This window comes from Xenopus tropicalis, chromosome 2 (genome assembly GCF_000004195.4).
Source record: "Xenopus tropicalis strain Nigerian chromosome 2, UCB_Xtro_10.0, whole genome shotgun sequence".
NCBI classification, from domain to species: Eukaryota; Metazoa; Chordata; class Amphibia; order Anura; family Pipidae; genus Xenopus; species Xenopus tropicalis.
The window spans coordinates 133,444,588-133,462,364 of NC_030678.2; the positions used below are offsets into that span (position 1 = coordinate 133,444,588).

At 38.5% G+C, this 17,777-nt stretch overlaps 1 protein-coding gene across 1 annotated transcript; it reads left to right on the forward strand.

Moving 5' to 3' along the window:
- The first annotated feature begins 8,219 nt into the window (after positions 1–8,219).
- ccdc122 (coiled-coil domain containing 122) lies at positions 8,220–14,904 on the forward strand. Its single transcript, XM_031896365.1, has 4 exons — positions 8,220–8,388; positions 10,291–10,689; positions 13,459–13,575; positions 14,277–14,904. Exons 1-4 carry the CDS (start codon positions 8,278–8,280, stop codon positions 14,427–14,429), a joined length of 780 nt encoding a protein of 259 aa, XP_031752225.1. The 5' UTR covers positions 8,220–8,277; the 3' UTR covers positions 14,430–14,904.
- The last annotated feature ends 2,873 nt before the right edge of the window (positions 14,905–17,777 follow it).

The following is a 17,777-nucleotide window of genomic DNA, read 5'->3' on the forward strand; positions in this document are numbered from 1 at the left end:
CTGGAAGGTGGTAGAATAAAATGTACCCTTATTAAATAAATATTATACATTTTAATTAGATGTAAATATTTTTAGAATTTGAATATTCCTCTAAAGAAAAAAAATTACAGGCTAGAGCTGTAAGAAGTAGTTAACGACATGCCAAGGGTGCAGGTAAGATATACCATGCGTAATGGGTGGGATGTGTTTGTGTGCCAAATAACTGCAATGTATCTGCAGAGGATTTATTGTCACTGGTCCCATACAGGTGGGGATTCCACAACTGTAAACAGTCTTAGCAGGCCACAGCTTAGATATTTTAAAAAACCTTGAATTAAGGCTAGTGCCACACTTAGGGGCAGATTTACCAAATCACGAGTTTGAATCCCGAATGGGCTTTCATAGGACTCAATGGCACTCTGCAGCTCCAACCTGGCCCAAGGAAAGCCTCCCATAGGGCTCAATGGCACTCTGCAGCTCCAACCTGGCCCAAGGAAAGTCTCCCATAGGGCTCAATGGCACTCTGCAGCTCCAACCTGGCCCAAGGAAAGTCTCCCATAGGGCTCAATGGCACTCTGCAGCTCCAACCCGGCCCAAGGAAAGTCTCCCATAGGGCTCAATGGCACTCTGCAGCTCCAACCCGGCCCAAGGAAAGTCTCCCATAGGGCTCAATGGCACTCTGCAGCTCCAACCCGGCCCAAGGAAAGTCTCCCATAGGGCTCAATGGCACTCTGCAGCTCCAACCCGGCCCAAGGAAAGTCTCCCATAGGGCTCAATGGCACTCTGCAGCTCCAACCCGGCCCAAGGAAAGTCTCCCATAGGGCTCAATGGCACTCTGCAGCTCCAACCCGGCCCAAGGAAAGTCTCCCATAGGGCTCAATGGCACTCTGCAGCTCCAACCTGGCCCAAGGAAAGTCACAATAACAAAGCTTGAATGAATCCGAAACTTTCGTACTTGGCGCAACAATTTAGTCGCAAAGTACGAAAAAGTTGCGCAAGCAACAAAATTGTTGCACAAGGTATGAAAAAGTCGCCAAAAATACGCTCGGAGCGTGTGAATGAACGCTCCGAGTGTTTGTGGATTAGTACTGTAAATTTGCCCCTTAGTGTAGGGGTGGTTTATCTGCAGGCTGAGAATCTGCAGCCCTTATGCCTTACCTGCACGCAGAACCATTATGTCAGCTCCTCTGGTGGATTTTGGCTCGATAACATGAGTATGCATTTCTGTGATGAAAACCACTCAAACAGGTGGTATTATGAAAAAGAAATATGTTTATAAAGTGTTTTTGAAAATGTCACAAACAGCATGCAGGCTCAGGGAAGGACGTTGGGTGGGGGAGCCTGCGGTGGGTTAGGGAGGCTCAGCAGGGGGGGTTTAGGGGGTGTAATTAGAACACCAAACATGTACAGCCAACAGCATGTTCCTCACTACCGGCTTTGTGGCATCACGGACGTCACTTCCGCAGGAAGAAGGGTGGTGCCAGTGTCACATTTTTGGCCTGCATGTTTTCGGTCTGGATTTATCCACAGGCCAAGAATCCAGTAGCCTAAGAAATGAGCTGAATCATGGGTTTGTATAGAGAGGTTTTGGCAGGGTCGGACTGGGCTGCCAGGACACCGGAATAAACCCGGTGGGCTCCCTCGGCCGACCGCTCCTCCCATGATGCGTTAAACTTACGCACACTCAGGGAAGAACGTTGGGTGGGGGACCCTGTGGTGGTTTAGGGAGGCTCAGCGGGGGGGGGGGGGGGTTTGGGGGGTATGGGGGACTGGCGGGGACTGGCCCCTAATCTGACCCTGGGTTTTGGAAATGAAATCAGTTGCACTCACACTTTTCTTTCTGCTTTACCCAGTTGTGACATTCTCTTGCACCACAGAAGAACGCAGGAACAAATGTAGGCCCCAAATTTCACCTGCATTAGGCACTTACATGCACCTTTGTGAGTACAGTTCCTTCCTATACTCCCCTATAGTGGAACACAGGAGAACGTCCCCACAGGAGAACGCAGGAAGGAACACTCCTGAGTACAAGCCCTAATTCTCACTTACCCAAGAGTATCAATTTTCTGGCAGTCTTTTGTTCTTGCTGCTGGGTGGTATGTATTGTACACTTTGCTATGCATTTACTTAATACAAGAAAATAACATGTGTAAATGTTTGCAGTGTTTTGTCATTCACAAGTAAAGCTAAATGCTTAGTTGCAAAAGCATACTACCTTTATTTATTTAGTGCAGAATAATTTATAGATTAGTTATACAGTAGAGTAGTGCCATCTAGTGCCTTTAAGTATAAATGTAACACTCATGTGAGGTGATTTGTGGCAGTGAAGCATTAAATACAGCACCTGGTTTGCTTTTAGCAGGCAAATCCCTGCAGCCATTAATAAGCAATTTGCAACATTATGATATTTCGGGGTAAATTAGGTAACCTGATGGAGTACAACAGATCTCTGCCTGTGCATAAATCACTTATTATTGGTTCTGAGTGGGCTGCAGGCGAATACACCCCATGGACAAGTGGATAGACAAAGGTTTACAGTTTAGGAGTAAAATTAGGCAAAGAGACATAAAGAGCAACTGAGAATACAAGGATATTTGATTCTGCTGTAGGGTTGGCACCTGCCAGCTCATTATATGTCAGGCAAGATGTGTACAACTTCAAACATGGCACACTTGTTTCACTCATTGAGCAATGCATGTCCCACCCTCATTTATTTCAATATAAACTTATATTATTTGAGGTAGTGTAGTTATATATTAATTAAAAACATTATTTTTACCTATGGCTAAGCATTTTATGCTCATGATGTAGCACACCTGTAAGTTGCACCAATTTGTGTGCAATTTACCAAGCAGGGAATATCTTTACACATTGCGAATAGCTAAGGTGTAATTCCCTGGGAGGGAGCTAACATGGATTGTTATTTCGTAAATATAATTTACATATGATTTTTTTCATTTTGGCCAGAATTTCAGGAAGAGGAGAGAGGAAGTCATGTGACGCAGAAGGAACTTTAAATGAAATCAGCGTGAGTGGAAAGCTAGTAGTTAGCTCCCTTAGAACATCGTTTTTCAAACTTTTTTTGCAGCGCAGCTCTCGAAATGATGTAAGTGGCTTTCGGGCTGCCTCCATACACTGCTGTGTTCTGATTTACATTTACTGCAATATTTATATATGTATATTTTTATTTATAAAGCGCTACTTATGTACAGTAGAATACATTAATACAAACAGGGGGTTAATAAGATAATAGATAAATACAAAGTATAACAAAAAATACAAATAAATACAAGATACAGTAACAGTTGCAATAAGTTAAGAGTCAAAGACACAAGAGAATGGAGGTCCCTGCCCCGTAGAGCTTACAATCTATATGAGTGTGGATTAAAAACAGAAACATATTTATTTCCTTTCCTTATGCAGGTATGGGATCTATTATATAGAATGATCTGGGCGAAGGTTTCTGAATAAGCATTTTTGCATATTTTCCGACCTTTTCCCTACCCCCATACTCCCTCATTCCCTTCCCAGTCTATACCTCCCTTCTTTGGACAATGAGTAGAATCTTTTTTAGCTGAAACATCAAAACTACACTGCAGCAAATGGTCAGAATGTAAGATATCCAGGTCTATCAGTGTATTCTGATCCATATTCCCACTGGTAATTTTAATGGTATACTGGTGGGCCAGGCTGACACTGTCAGGGACCTGTGTGTTAGACCAAACTGTGCCACAAACTTCCATTCCTAGTGTCATACATTTTTTCAATATATGCTACACAATCATGCTGAAAGGTCAGAACGGCACACTCATAGGCGGATTTTCAATAAGGCTAGGGGAGGCTAAGCTTTCCCAAACCTGCTCTGGCACCCTAAAAATAAAAAAATAAAATAAAATAACCTGGCTCTGTTTCGCGCTGTGCTGCAAATCTTCTCCTGTCCCTGCAAACTCAGGGTTCTGCTCTAACCAGCTGTGCTCTGATTGGATCTTTCTTCTTGTATATTCTCCAATCAGAGCACAGCTTTCTTGACAGACAGTAAAATTGACCAATCAAGACACAGATGCAGACAGGGATCGGGAAATTTTGCAAACTGCAGAAATGAAGACTTAAAAAAGAAGAATCTGCAGACTGTAAGTTTACCCATGAACCAGCTTTGAACTTTGCTGCAGTTTTCATCCCACAGGTACTATACTGTATATGTTCTAAAGACTGACCCACTAGCTGGAATTAAATTGTTTTTTGTCATCTGTCATCTGATATTTATAATATCCCCTACCCTAACAGATGGAGAGTAAGTTAATTTTTCCCCCTGACAAAGCTCATTGTGCTTTTATATATTTGTTATGGTTTTTTGCACATTCTATTTTTTTTTTACTTTTGTCATTGTTTTTTTCATTTATAGTAAGTTACAGTGGGGCCAATGCTGTGTATCAGTGCCAGTGTTATAGTGGCAGGGCCTGAATATCTGCCATCTGTACCCACTGCTCCTCATGGCATATAATGTGCTGGGTTTGTATATAAAGACTGCGTCTCGCTGTATATAATGTGCCTGGGATGTCAGTACCTGCTGCCTCACTTTCTATAAAGCTAACTTAAGCACATCTAATGGGGAGGTTCACTTTTAAGTTAACTTGTAGTATATTATAGAATGGCCTATTCCTAGCAACTTTGCAATTGGTCTTCCTAGTTAATTTTATATAGTTGTTGAATAATTTGCCTTTTGCTTCTGCCTCTTTCCAGCTTTCAAATGAGGGTCACTGACCAAAAAGTATTGCTCTGTGAAGCTACAGTTTTATTTTTCCACGCAGGCCCCTTAACTATTCATATTCCCATCTCTTGTTTAAACCACTACCTGGTATATAAGACCCTAGCAACCAGATAGCTGCTGAAATACCAAATGGAGAGCTGCTGAACAAAAAGCTAAATAACCGAAAAACCATTAAAAATAAAAGAGGACCAATTGCAAATTGTCTCAGAATATCAGTGTCAACATCATATTAAAAGTTAATTTAAAGGTGAACTACCCCTTTAACCTAACTGAACACAAATGTATAGAGAACCCCTAACAGAAGTGCACGTATGAATGCTTTTACATCCTAAGCATTTTAGAGTTAAAAAAATCCCCCCCACCCGCACTTTTGCACAGTATCCCTGGGAGTCAGTGGGAACTGCCAGAGGTAGTTGGGAGGTTAATTTTTTACACCGGGCCTAATGCTTGCCTCAGTACTACTGTGTGCAACAATAAAACATAGATTATAATTCTCATTAAATATTCTTTAAAAACAAGAAAAAAAATAATCAATGGCATACCGCCTAATTAATTTATGCTAAATGAATACCCTAATTTGATTGGATCCATAAGCATGGATACATTTAGGAAATGCATATATTATATTTTTATAAAATAATGGAATAATATAGTAATATAAACTGTGCATTCTGGATCTAAAAGACCGTTTTTGCTAACATTCTGCAAATATATGAAATTAGGTATATAGAATGGGGTTTATGAGTACATGTACAGGATCTTTTATCTGAAATGTTTAGGTTTCCCGGATAAGAGATTTTGCTGATTTTGATCACCATAACTTAAAATTTGATAAAAATCATGTAACCATAAACCCAAGATATAAAAATATATATATTTTCTTAAAATAGAGTCTGTGGGAGATGGCCTTCATGTCATTCTGAGCTTTCTGTGTAATAGGTTTTTCAGATAAGGGATCCCCTACCTGTACTGGATATACAAACACTAAGGGGCCCATTTACTTACTCACGAACCGGCCGAATGCGTCCGATTGCGTTTTTTTCCGAAAAAGTCGTAAAGGCGCTGAAAAAATCGCGAAAAATACGAAAAAGTCGCAAAATATTTGTTTTCGGATTTTTCCAATTCGGATTCGAATTCGTGTCTTAGTAAATGTGCCCCTAGAAATCAGAAATCTAGAAGATGCTTCAACCTTAACATGTGACTCCTTCAGGATAAGGGGTAACACTTTATTAATGAGGCATGCTTGTCTGACTGCACGGCTGTGATTTAGCCCAAAGTGAAACGCGCACCATATATTATTCATAATTGCCTACAAAATTAGGGTTTTCCCCATTTATCCAATATGTCTCTTTTAAGCTCCGTGGTGAAAAGCCTTCTGTTGGTATCCTTCCCAAACCAAAATATCACCCCCCTCCCCTGTTTCAGGCAACTGTGTCTGTGAAATTTCTGTGATTTCAAATATACCTCATGGGTACACAGCAGGCAAACAGGAAGTCACATGACACTGTAGGTAGCTGTACACTGGCCAGCACATAGATTGTCAATACAGTAAACACAGCATTTGTTTCTTGGAATTTTTTTTAAAGAAATATTTACGGATTTTTAAAAGTCAAACGATATTGCTGGAACTGGAAAACAAGATAATAGTGTATAAAAGAAGATAGCAAGGTCAGGCAAGTGTGGTATAGCCGCCAGTTTGTGACATTTAAATAATGTGACACTTTTTTATAGAAATTGATTGTTTCTGATAGAGTGACAGGCTTTTAATTTGGGGCAGAAGAAGGAAAAAACGTCATGGACAGAGCAAGATGGTGGTGGCGGCATAATAGAACATGTCAGGGGGAGTGTTATTGGTATGGGCAAAAAGCTCATAAACTCATTGTAACTGGCCAATAACACCTGCAACCAGTCTGATTTTGGTATTAATTGTTTTACCTGCAGCTGGCTGAAAAAACTAACCACCAATTGGGTGATATGGGTCACTGCTCAAGTGCAAATTTGCCTAGTGTTGGTAAATTAGCCTGCAGTCTCTCCTCATTTATGTACTAATACAGTTCTAAATGTAGTTTACATGCTGTCTCCTGCCTTGTAACACAATCCTGCGAGCTGTTCTGTTTTGTCTGGCACAGTTCCAAATATCAGGTGTAAAAAATGACAGGGCTTACTGGGAAGTAAGCAGATTTATGGGTTTTGGGTTTCATCATCTTCCAATTTCAAATTGGAAGTGTTGAGAAGTAAAAATAAGCGGCTAATCAATAACCACACTCTGAGCAGAAGGGTTTTTAAATGGGAATTAGAAATACCTAATAAATAATAAATTAATAAATGCCTACTACTACAGGTACTGTATAATCGCTTTACACATTGCAGAATAATTTCAATTACAGCCAGAAAAAAATAAAGGCAAACAATGCCAGTTTCACAAAAACAGTCCCTTTTCTAAATTGAAAGTTGATGTATTATGTTTGAAAATTCCTCCCTTAGCGCTAAGAAATCATGACTAAAAAGAATAAAGGCCTTTGATAAATGAACTTGCTTTATTGTAAGTACACATCATTTATAATGTGCAGGATGGTCTCATGGGCTTTCTACTTCCGTTACAGACATGATAAACCCATTCAAATCACTATTTACTGAATAGAACAGGAAAGTAATGTGTGACTTTACCATTAAAAATATGCAATAGGTAAATACTTTGATTTAGGCTACTGACATGTGGGGATGATTCTCAGCTGATCCTCTGGCTTCTACTCCGTCCTGTGTCTGCACCGAGAAGCACTGCACATGAATTGGATTTTGATATGTGTTTCCACACAGAATTTGCCCTATGTGTCTGCATCTAGGCTGAAAACTCAGAAAACATAACCATTTTATATATTGGGATGATTTTTATATGCATTAAGAAAATTTAATTTACCAGTCAGATTGTCTTTCTGTCTATTGTCTGTCCTTGTAACTAACCTGTCTGGCCTGATCCATTTTATGTCCCCTTGTTTTCCCTCTTCCTTCCTGAAATGTATCTGCATTGCTCTGTAATATAATCTCCTTTCCCTTGCATTATTTTCCTATATCTCTTTCTCACTTTTGCCTTGCTCGACTATTGTATGTCCTACCTTTCATCAAATGGCTTTTGTGTTTTGCATATTATTGTATTGTTGTATTGAGTTTGAGTGGGCTGTAGTGCATTGCAGAGTATGTTTACATGAGATATGTTGATAAGTTATTTAATTGAGAGTAGGCCGTTTTTTAGGACTTTTAACCTGAGAACAATCAATATGATAAAAAAGATTGCTATCTAGATTGGGAAGTAATACTGCTACATATGACTAACTGGGTGTTGCATGTGTTAGCTATAGTAGGTGTCTTCATAGAAATATAATCGCACTGATGTATTAAAGGAGGATGGGGCCTTACCTACATTGAATTGGATATAAATGCAAATATGAACACAGATTTAACCTTTGATTAATTTACCCTACATTGGTACTATTTTGGTGATTTCCACAAAATGTCTCTTCTCTGCATAAGGAATGGCTAACCAAGTTTCATCAATAACTGATGTGGTAAAACAAATGGCACAGCAGCAACAAACAAAAGCTTCTGAAGCAGAGAAAAGCCAAACAGTGCAAATCCAATTTCAGGTAAGTCATGAAAGCGATATCTCTATTTTCTGGCATAAGTCAGTGGCATTTATGAATTAAAACAAAGAGAACATGTCTAGTGTTATACATTTGTAAACAAGGAATGTTTTGATTCTTTATAATGTGATAAAAGATGAACATGTTCTTACATTATCAGCTTGTTAATGATTCTTTCCCTGCCGGTCATATTTCACCTTTTTATCGTGGGTATGTCCTCCATAACAAAATTATTTTTTCCTTTACTCAGTAAACGGCAGCTAAAGTCTTTGTTATGTGTCCCTATTAAATGCAGCTTCTGTAACCATGTGTAATCTTTCTACCTATGTTCTTATTTAGTTTTTTTCTCCTGCTGTGTACTGTGTGTTAATATTTGCTTTGCTGTGTACCATAAACTAAAAGGGTAATTGGCTAAAAATTCGACCACATTCAGGATGTGAGTTTAAATAATAGAATTAGTATACTTTATTGATGCATAGTGCTTTGCAGGGATTGTTTATCATTCATATCACTCTTTGCCTCAGAGGTGCTTACAATTTACCCTACTACTCTGACACAATCAGGGTCACTTTTCTTATGAACTGCATGTTTTTGGAGTGCTGCAGGAATACCAAGGAGACAAAGCGCGAACATACAGATTTGCAACATGGTACCCCAGTACAGCAATGCTTAAATGCTAACCACTAAACCAAAACCGCATGTAGGTGTTATTTATAAGAAGAGATTGTTGGGAAAAATCAGTGACTGGAGCCCACACGAGGTGAAAGAAAAACAAAGTTAATGTACATGAGCTGAAGCATGTTCTTAGGCACAGAGGCCTAAATATAGAGGGTTGAAATACAGAGTTTATAGAGTCTTTTCCCTGCGGAAGACATATACAAGAGCTTCAGGCAGTATAGGACTGGAGCACATGGTATCATTGCTTTAAGTATCAAGTTACCGGTAAGTAGTAATCAGAAAAAGAGACTTATAGATCAGAAACTGCTCTTTCTGGCAAACTGGTGGCTCTACCCTTACAACTAGTTTGAAATTAGTAACTATCCAAGGAAAAGGGCTGCAAGGAAGAGGGGAATTATGTAGGTATGATAAAGTTATTATCTGTCTAGACATAGACTTGTAGAGTAGAAAACATTAAAGCTGATGAAAATACCCCCTTGTGCCCAATTACTGGTGCTCTTTTGCACTAAAATATGGAATCATTCTGTGAAGGGCTACGCCATTAAAAATGTGACTCTTGCTATACTGAAGGCCTGACAATTGAGTTATTATACCAATTATAAAATCAAGGTAGAACCATTCCATCAAATCTTATAGTATGAGCCCTTTGCCTAACCTTTTTTACAGATTCTCTCAGGAGAAATCTAACTTTCTTTCTATTATCTCCACTGCATAGAACACTTGGCCTTTGCTACTATCAGCTCAGGTTTCCTATAGTATGGGTACCACCAAAGCACTCATCCCAAACCACTCATTTTTGGAGCTGCTCTACACAACCTCATTATCTTGTGCAACTAAAGTACCTTCCTAAGTACAGCAACCCTCTTTACTGGATAGGCCAGTGAGCATGCATTTTAAGGGAAAAATGTATGCTATGCAACTATATAGAAACATATGGTAATACTAATTTTACTCCCACTTCCACTATGTGAAAGTAAACATATAAATTCCAGACTGACCAGCATCACAACATACTGTATCTGTATAAATATATCTAAATTATATTTCAACAGTATTATTGACTGTAACATTTACACAGACACGTTTTACTTGATGGTTGAAGAAACACATTATAATTTTGGAGTGAGGATAAATGATTTAGTAGTCACAGTTTTATTACTATGTATGCTATTGGCTGATTGCACTATGTAAATACGGAATGATCTTACAAAACTCAATCTATTTCAGACTAAAGCTAACGAGCTCCAAACAGACCTGAGATCAGTTTTACTGGAAACAAAGGCAGTTGAAAAAGTGATTTCCCATGAGGAAGACACAATAGAGAATTTAATACGTCTCTGTGGAATCCTAAAGGCCCAGAATCACTCAATTTATTCTGAGAGTATTAGGCTTAAACTCAACTTGGAAACGCAAAAAGAAGATTTTGAAGCTATCTTGTCAAGAAATAATGCATATCATGCAAAAATTGAGGATAATATCAGATGCCTTTTGGAAGCAGAGAACACGTTGCCAGTCATGACTGAGCTTATTAATAAAAGAGACGTGCTCAGAATGCTCAGGAGGCAGAAGGAGAAAATGATTCAAGACCTACATAACCCAGAGAGCATAGCAATAAAACAAGTGCAGGTTTGAAATTGATTTTTTTAAAAGGCCATTCCTGACTATGCATTCATCAGGTTGATGTTAATCTTGAAGGAAATACTTTCTTACCTAAACATTAAAGGAATACTGTAAGGCTGAGCTAAGCAAAAACTTCTGGCCTTATTAAAATGGAAGTAAAATCAGGGATTAGAGTGGGCCTACTATTTTATGTGTTTTAGGAAACACCTGATAACTTTTTCTTGCCAGAGCATTCAGTGTAAGGAACAAGGCACAGAAAACACTATGTAATGAACACTGCACAAGACTGATGGCACAAAACTATGTGACTGGCTTTGACTGACAGCTATTGGTAATTCTTAGGTCTAACATTAAACAACAGTAGTTGTACCACAATTTGTATTACTGTGTATAAAAAATAATACAATAATAATTGTATAATAATACAATTTGTCTATGGAAACGGATATGTTTTAAAGCTAAAAAGCTCATTAAAATATGGTTTCTAGGAGATGCTCTATTCCTCAGTTATTGCGCTTAGAACGACTAAAAATAGGATAAAAGCACATTCCCTACAGTAAAACTTTTTTAACAGAATCTAAGAATTTTTAGGCCTGAAAAAAAAAAACATGAACAAAGACTGATTTGTAGTACAGATAAGGAAGCTTAGCAAACTCAAAAAGTACCAGCTTTTAAATGTAAAGGTGGCCATATACATTAAGATCCGCTCGCTTGGCGAGGTTACCAAGTGAGTGGATCTTCTCCCAGTATCCCCACCTACGGGTGGGCGATATTGGGCGAATGTAGGCTAATTTGGTCATTTGGCCCTGGCGCAGTCAGTAGTCGATCTGACTCCATTTTTTAATTGCTCGATCGATATCTGCCCGATTTCAGGCCAGATATCGGTCGGCATGCCCCTCGTTATTGCCCCTACACGGGCCGATAAGCTGCCGAATCGGTCCAAGGGACCGATATCAGCAGCTACAATCGCCTCATGTATGGGGACCTTTAGTCTACAAGTATAAGCTGTCCCATCCCAAGTTATCTGCTGGTACCCTCACTTTGCAAACAATCATCCTTCTGCCCTTACCATTAATGCCTAAATCCACTGAATACAATAACATCCACCTGTTGATACGGGTCCACTCACTGGGTGGACATTGGCATCTTTGTGTGAAGCTGGTGATCATGAGTAGTAGTGATTCTTGCTCTGTGTAAAAAAAATGCAGCCTATGATATTTCTTTTTAAGTTGATGAAACTAGTTCTTTAAAGAGATTGTACTTTTTGCCTTTTTTGTTAAAATGATAAATATATATCAACAAGGGCAAAGGTCATTTTTTGTTCTTACAACACTGCTCCTTATGTCCCTGACAATGATTACTTCAGCTCTTATGTTGACTTTTTAGGGCAGTGGCACACAGAGAGATTAGTCGTGCCGTGACAAATCTTTGTTGTCGCGGGCGACATCGCAGCAACACGTATGCCATCCCACTGGCGATTTACATTCTAGCCGGTGGGATGGCACTGCAGGGAGATTAGTCACCCATGACAACAGAGATTCGTCTCGCACGACTAATCTCCCCGTGTGCCACTGCCCTTAAGGTACTAATCTACTAAGGTACAAATCTTCACTTCCACAGGCGACTTATCTCCCTGAAATGCTTTTCCACCAGTAATAATGTAAATCACTTGTGGGAAACCTTGCACTCTGCTTCAAGTTGCCTCTTGAGGAAACTTGGGGCCACTTTGGAAAAACAAAACATTGCATATGTTTTGTCATAGGCGATTTACATTATTGCCGGTGGAAAAGCATTTTGGGGAGATTAGTCAGATGTGGTAGCAATGATTAACTGTGGGCAACTAATCTTCCCATGTGCCAGTACCCTTTAAAATATAATGAGGTTCAATTGTCTTTCAAACAGAGAGAGGATGTGAGGTTAGCGTTCTAAAAATGGAAAACAAACTAAGGATATTTTATGAAAATTAGAAGGCGGGAAAAGGAAGATGTCAAGGACTACCGTATGTATCCTGTTTTACTACAGAATGAGAACCCTATGACCTATATTTCACAGGATTAAGGGATCACTGCTTGCCATCTAAGTTTGCATAGAGTATAATTCATGAATATGTGGTTCCTAACTGTGTCTAGTTCATATCCAATTTTTCATAGTGTTTTGTGAAATGTTGCATCTGGGACAATGAAATGTCCCTGGTACGTATTTAATGGGTATCGTAATGGGTAATGTAATGTTGCTTTTTTTCAAGTCCACATGAATTTTAACCTGCACATTTAAAAAAAGCCAAACTGCAGGTAAACTTATATATATCAATATATATACAGATAACCATTTTAGCATTTGCTGCCTCTCAAATCTTGGGTTGATTGCTTCAAGGTGCTGCATAGAGTCGGGGCTCATTTACTAACAGTGGACAAAATTGCACTGGTGCATCAACCCATGCAACATCAATCAAATGTAACTTTCCCTACCCTATAGCTGCCTGAACAAAGCTAATTACTGATTGTTTGCAATATGTAAGTTTGCCTTGTAAACAAGCCTGATACATGTTTTATGTGGGTTTCCTGAAGGTGCTCTAGTTTCCCCCGAAAACAATGTGGAAGATTAATTATAATGAAGTTGATCTTGTGTGTGTGTGTGTTTGTGATGTTCTACTAGTTTCAAACTTCAGTAGCTCTAAAAACATTCTTTAATAACGTGGTAGGCCCAGGAATATTATTTACATTTACTATCATTGTAAGGCAAAGGAATTTACGTGTTATTGTTTATCCGTAACAGGAAGAAATGGCAAATTTAGAGGAGAAACTAAAAGAAGTAAAGCAGTGCATAACCTTAAAAAACAAGGTTTATGAAGAAGAAAAAGAAAGACACATCGAACTTCAGAAAGAAATAGAGGCAAGAATAATTCTCACACTGTATTGCACATTTTCCCTTATTGGATTATGCCCAATAGCAGTAAATGAGAAATTATTGATTTTATTTTCTAATAGTCTGTAGTAACTAATTATGAGCTGTACCCCATCAAACCACGCAAAAGTTTTATTTTATCCTTGTTTTATTCGTATGGAAAAGAGGGGCAACTGATTGTTGCAGTCAGGCTTACTTATGCTTGATTGCATGTCCTCTTGATCAAACAGATTCAATGGAGAGCCTTCACTCCACTGCAGATGGAGAGGGAGGTCAGTGGCCAGGCAGCAGTAGTTCAACATTTATTGCAGCCTAAGCTGTCATGGGTTTGTTAAGAAGTTCCATTAATATGTTTTTGAGAACAGAATATTCCAAGTAAACTGCATCCTTTTTACAACAAAATAAGTAGGATGTTGGACACTGATGTTGAGTAGTTCTTCTCTGCTATAATTCTGCTAATGCTTTTGATATTTTCCTATTAAAACTAGGGTCTGTTGGTCAGGTACAGGAAACAGGGTTAAAAAACCTGGCTAAACTGAGTTTAGAAAGCCATGTATGATAACTAGTCATGCCACAATCCCCCCCAAAATTTGTCACCCTTTACCTGGGCCTGATTTGTAAATGACCCAGATGTTCAATTCATATGTATATCATGGACTCCTTTTTCCAATTTTGATTATATTTTCCAGGTACAAAAAAAGAGATTTGATGCCATCTTGAAGCGCCTACACAGTCAAATAAATAAGGTCAAGATGAACAGAAGACATTACCAGTGGCAGATTGATCAGATGGAGACCCAGGCTATGAATCTTAGGCAGAAACTTGAGACCATGAAGTTCTGATACACTAGGGTGGAAAAGACTGGAATGTATAACGAATGTAATGATGCATACAGCTGCACGTGTTGCAAAAAAATGACTTGGAAATCACAAAATTCATTTCCTAAATTCAGCCATTGCATTGTGTAACTGATCTTGAATACGTCACTTGACTTATAGCAACTCATTGTTACTTCTTGGAGCAGCTGCAAAAGTAAAAGACTATTTGATGGTGGCCCTATTTCGTCACCCTCACATTATTATTATTATTATACAAAGCTGTTTCAAATAGCTGTTAAAGATATAAAGCCTTTATGTCTCCTTAACCAGCACTTGTTTCAAAGGGTGGGGTATAAGGTGAAGTTATATAAATGTATAAGTTTGAGCCTCAGAATGCCTAGCACTAAAGTGTAACTTTTCTTCACAGTTTGTTTCATTGCCTGGAATATTTTTCTTATTCAGAAGTATAAAGTTTAAAATAAAAAAGAATACGATTCAACAGAAACAAAATGTAACTCTTGAATGCAACATTACAATGTTATAGCTTGTTGTAAGTACTTTATCATTATATAATTCTTATATTTACTGGTCTACTTTGTCCCCAGTCATAGCCAGTGAGGTCTGAGGAGGTTAAAGCTTTGCAAAACATCAACATATTTTAGCAGCTTGCAAATTAGTAGGCATCCCTGCATGCAGGAGCTGGGAAACATGGCTGCATCATGGGTAAAACATGGTATGCTGTGTCACTTTATAGGCTCTCTGTGCTCTCTGGTGCCTTAAATGCCTATGTTTCCAATCACATACTCATATACTCATATAATTATATGCACATACACACTTCATACATTGTGCTTTGATCACCACTCCCTTCAGCAAGAAAGGCTGTGCAGTTTGACTTACTAAGTTCTGCTTTCATGTTGAGGTTTTGAAATGGAAATTCCATCCATACTAGAAACTGTTACACATCTACGAATGTACACTGGAATTTTTTTTTAGAGCAAATATTTTTCAGCTGTAAATTCCTTACATCAGTGTTCTCATGCAATGGTCAGGCACTTGCATAAAATGAGGAACAAATGAACCTTTAGCGGGTTACACAACTACTGTAAAATATCCTGGCCAAGTGGTTAAAACATGTGTACTCTGGAATTTCCCTTAAAACATACAGCATGACAATGACCGTAGAGACATTTTTGTGACAGATTTACTGTTGTCCTTATAGCTACCTGCCAGATGCTGGTGACAAAACAGTTTTAAAAAGTGGCATAAAATACATGAATTATCTATAAAGCTCCATTGTTGTCCTTACAAGTGAATTAGTGCCATGTATGACAGGGACACATTCAGGCATAAAGAGTGCTATAAAAACCTGGGAAATGTGACAGCACCCATTGCTATTATTATTAAGCTTTTTCTATCTAATTCTAAACCAGAATGTACTCATCTAAAAAATTAACATAAAACTCATCACACAGCTTACGGTTAATGGCACACTAGGAGATGTGTTTCGTCCCCCTCCCTTGAAGCGACAAAATGCTAGAATGCTCCTTCCATTTAATGTGAATGGGAATTGCTGGGATGCTCTCTAGGGACAAGCAAAAATGTTGAAAGGCTTTAAAGTTATTTGAAAATGTTATCTGTTTTTGTTCTCTGGATTTGACTCATGATACTATCATGCTACAGTGTTTCAGGAGTTAGAACTAGTAGTGCAGCTAGACAGACTCTGCTTTCAATTACAATTTTATACGAATCGTTAAAAAAAAAACCAACGTGTTATGTTAATGTACATTGGAAGGTTGCTTAGAATTACATTTTCTTTCATTATGCCAAACACAGTATTTGGGTAATAATACACTGTGTGTGATTCTACACTGTGTCGCATATCTTGATGTTTGGTCTGTTTTTTAAGCTGTGTAAAAAAATGTCATAGAAATATGTCAAACATTACACTGTAATGTGGCATATTTATAAAACTGTGTAATTTTTTTATGCAAATGTATGTCCAAATGTAGAATTGCAGCATAGAGAAGCTGCATTAACTTGAAAACAAGCTGCGTAAAACATGACATGAGTGCCATTGCTTTATACACCAGAATGTACTTGTGGCCTGAATATGAGAGTTCCCAAGTCAAGTGGTGTAAAATGCTGTTTAAAGTTACAGTCTTAGTGTATGGCAATTAGTAATGGATTATTTTTGTGAACAGTATGTTTGTAATTAATTCATGTATACAGACTTAATGGAGCTTGATAAATAGGGAATTTATTTTACATCACTTTTACACCATTTATAGCATAAATTAACTTGCACTTAATATGTTGTGAGGCATCAGAAGAGTAGGGTGGTCCTGCACTGAAACCAAATGTGCAGCACTGGTGCCTTTTTGGAAGAAGAAGAGTGCCTCTGTGGAGAGTACCTAACAATTTGAAACTTTCTAGTGATTCTACCTTTTCTTGTCCTAAAAAAGAGTTAAATAGTGAGAGTAACTGAGACAGAATAATTTTTCAGACGAGGCAAACAATTCCAAATGATATATTTAATAGCAATGCTAAAAACAAGGACTGTTTAAACAAGTGAAATGCTGGGATGACACCATGGGGCACATTTATTATAGTATGTAAGCCAACATCGCCGGTGATGTTGCCCATAGCAACCAGATCAGATCTTTGCTTTTGTTTTCTGTTGTTGGTGGACGTTATATAATAAATATGCCCCTATACTTGCAATGCATTTTGCAAGCTTTCAAAATAGATGAGTTCTGACTTATTAGCACTGTAGAGCTATTAGTTATATTCTGCTCACTTCTATTTTTGTTTTTTTGCCTAGTGTAAAGTTAAATTCCTTGCCGTTAGATATCATTCCAGTGTTACTTACACTTCTTGGCTAGGGCTGCCACCTGGCCCATATTTCACTGGCCTAGCTGGTAAAATATCAGCCATGGCAGGGGCCAGTACTATTAAATTACAGCAATGTTCTTTCTGGTAAATTTTCAATAACTAGTCCTCCAACCCCAGGATGGCTCTGATCCCTAATCCTGTCCCAATCTGCCCCAAATCTCATCTCTAAGCTTCCCCTTTACCTGCACATCTCTTGTGTTTGGCTCTTATAGCGATCCTGATAGCATGTCCCTTCCCTGATTCTGTCATTACCATGCCCTTAACGTCACAGACTCACCACCATCTCAAACAGTAATGTACTGGCCAAAAAGTGGCAACCCTACTTGTGAGTGGTGGGAAAACGTAGCACCTTCATCAGTGTGATCATCAACCAAATTCAAATCTGTCTGTGGGCAACACCTTATAGGCATCCCTTGATTTTACTTTGAAAATCTGGTAACCTTATTTATGCCATTGGAGAAAATGCAGTCTGCACAC

Excerpts from the sequence above, each read along its gene's own strand:
- ccdc122 (XM_031896365.1), top strand. The coding sequence starts at position 8,278 with ATGGCTAACCAAGTTTCATCAATAACTGATGTGGTAAAACAAATGGCA. Across the intron at positions 8,389-10,290 it reads CAGTGCAAATCCAATTTCAG|ACTAAAGCTAACGAGCTCCA; the intron begins GTAAGTCATGAA and ends AATCTATTTCAG. Across the intron at positions 13,576-14,276 it reads AACTTCAGAAAGAAATAGAG|GTACAAAAAAAGAGATTTGA; the intron begins GCAAGAATAATT and ends TATATTTTCCAG.